The sequence below is a fragment of the Penaeus japonicus genome, unplaced genomic scaffold, assembly GCF_977035675.1.
Source record: "Penaeus japonicus unplaced genomic scaffold, GWHDUDI00000001_assembly GWHDUDI00000014, whole genome shotgun sequence".
NCBI lineage: Eukaryota > Metazoa > Arthropoda > Malacostraca > Decapoda > Penaeidae > Penaeus > Penaeus japonicus.
In genome coordinates, this window is record NW_028234416.1 from 6,387,470 (window position 1) to 6,389,969 (window position 2,500).

General features: G+C 13.8%; 1 protein-coding gene across 1 annotated transcript in view; it reads left to right on the plus strand.

Annotated features, from left to right (window-relative positions):
* PIP5K59B (Phosphatidylinositol 4-phosphate 5-kinase 59B) overlaps positions 1–2,500 on the plus strand; it is a 156,489-nt gene that overhangs the window by 71,537 nt on the left and 82,452 nt on the right. Inside the window, exon 8 of the mRNA XM_086543692.1 lies at positions 1,818–1,922. Coding sequence (XP_086399818.1) covers positions 1,818–1,922 — 105 coding nt within the window. The remainder of the gene's footprint in view (positions 1–1,817; positions 1,923–2,500) is intronic.

A 2,500-nucleotide genomic window follows, 5' to 3' on the forward strand; every position in this document is an offset into this window, starting at 1 on the left:
TATATATTATATATTGGTTTTTAAAATATATATATAAATTAAAATAAAATATATATTATAAAATTATAAAATTATAAAATTTTAAAAATAAAATGTAAAAATAAAGTATATATTATAAAAAATTATTTTTATTATATATATTATATATATTATATATTTATATATTATATAAAAATTATAAAATATATATAAAATTAATATATAAAATAAAAATATATTAATATAAAATATAATTAAAATAATATATTTTTAAAAAATATAAATAAAATATAAAATATAAATATAAAATAAAAAATAAGATATAAAATAAAATAAAAATTATATATTATATATTATATAAAATTATATATGGTAAAAATATTATTTTATATTATATATTATAAAAATGTATATTTTTAAAGTTTTTATATTAAAAATATTATATATGTATATATTATTTTTATATATATATTAATTTTTTATATATATATTTATATATATATATATGTATATTAATTTTGTTTTTATATGTATATATGTATATATAAAATTTTTTATATATATTTTGTAAAAATATGTATATATATAAAATAAAAATTTTAATTTTTATTTTTATATATTGTTTATATGTATATATGTATTTTTAAAGTATTTTATGTATATTAAAAATGTATATTAATTTTTGTATATATATTAAAATATTATAAAATATATATATTATATATATATATAAAATTAAAATAAAATTTATAAAAATATTTAAAAAAATATGGTTTTAAAATTTTTATATTAAAATAAAATGTTTTATATTATATAAAATTATATATTATATATTTTAAAAATATATATATTTAAAATATATTATATAAAATTAAAATATTATATATATTATATATATATAAAATTATATAAAAAATTAAAAAAATTTAAAAATTTTATATACAATAAATTATATATTTAATTTTTAAAAATATTTTAAAAATATTTTATATATATATAAAATATATTTAAAAAATAAAATAAAATAAATAAATGTTTTATATTATAAAAATTTTTTATATATGTATATATATATATATTTATTAATAATAAATATATATATATATATATATATTTATATAAAATAAAATATTTTTTATATATGTTTACAATTATTTTATATTTTTATTAATTATATTATATTATATATATATAGATATAAAATATATAATTTTTTTTATATATATATATATATAATATTTTTAAAATATAAATATACATATAAAAAATAAATATTATAAGTAATATTGAAAGAAATAATAAATGTATATATTATATATGATATAATTATATATATATATATAATTATATATATTTTATATAGATTTAGATATATTATATATTATAATATTATATAATTTTATATATATATATAAAAAAAATAATATAAAAATATTTATAAAATATATATATAATATATATATTTATATGTTTTATATTTTAAAATATGTTATATTTTATATTAATACATAAAATAATTTTCATATAAAATTTTATATAATATAATATTTAAAAATATATAATATTTATATATATATATATATGAAAGTATAATAGATATATATATAAATATGTATATATTATAATAAAGTAAAAAAATGATATATTAATATTTTATAATTATATAATATTATAAATATATTTTTTATATAAATATATATATATATATATAGTATATATTATACAATAATTAAATATTATTTACTTAAAGTTTCTAATAATGGCTGTGACCATTTGGTATTGATATCACTTGTGAAAAAATATTAATTGATTTTTCTTACTATTTTCCCCACCCACAGTGTAATGCCAAGAATATTAGGTTGATAACAATGAACAACTTACTTCCGTCATCAATAAAGATGCATCAGAAATATGATCTAAAAGGTTCTACGTACAAAAGAAAGGTAAGGGTTTGATTCTGAAAAAGTTTATTTTGATTTCATGATTTTTTAAGTACTACATATTAGTCTTTCAGGTTTACAAGGTCTGTGCAAAGTATCCAACCATTTAGTTTTTGCTTATTTAATATTTAACCCGTTACCGAAGTGTTGCTTTGGCTCCAAATGGTCTAAACGCCAGGTTATTTCAAAAGCATAAGCCTGACACCTCAGGCTGTTTGCCCGTTCTGGAGGGATAAGGGGTCCCTGCCCCAAATTACCGGGCACCCCAGCTAAAAGGGGAAAACCCATTAACAATATTTGCCCCTCCCGCTGGTATCCCAACCCTGATACAAGTTTGCATGGGCCTTAACGGGTTTTTTAAAATAGAAATTTCTTCAGGGGGAAACCCTTGTAATTTGTTTCAATATGTGTAAGTCTACCACATTTTAAAAAGAAAATGTATGAAAACCAGACTTCATATGATATAATCTATGACTGAGGAGTTGCCATGAGTTCCCAGAAAATTTAACCTCCCTGACCGGGACTCGAACCTGTGTCGTCAGATTGACAGGCACAGCCCAAATATTGGGAAAAAATTTTGT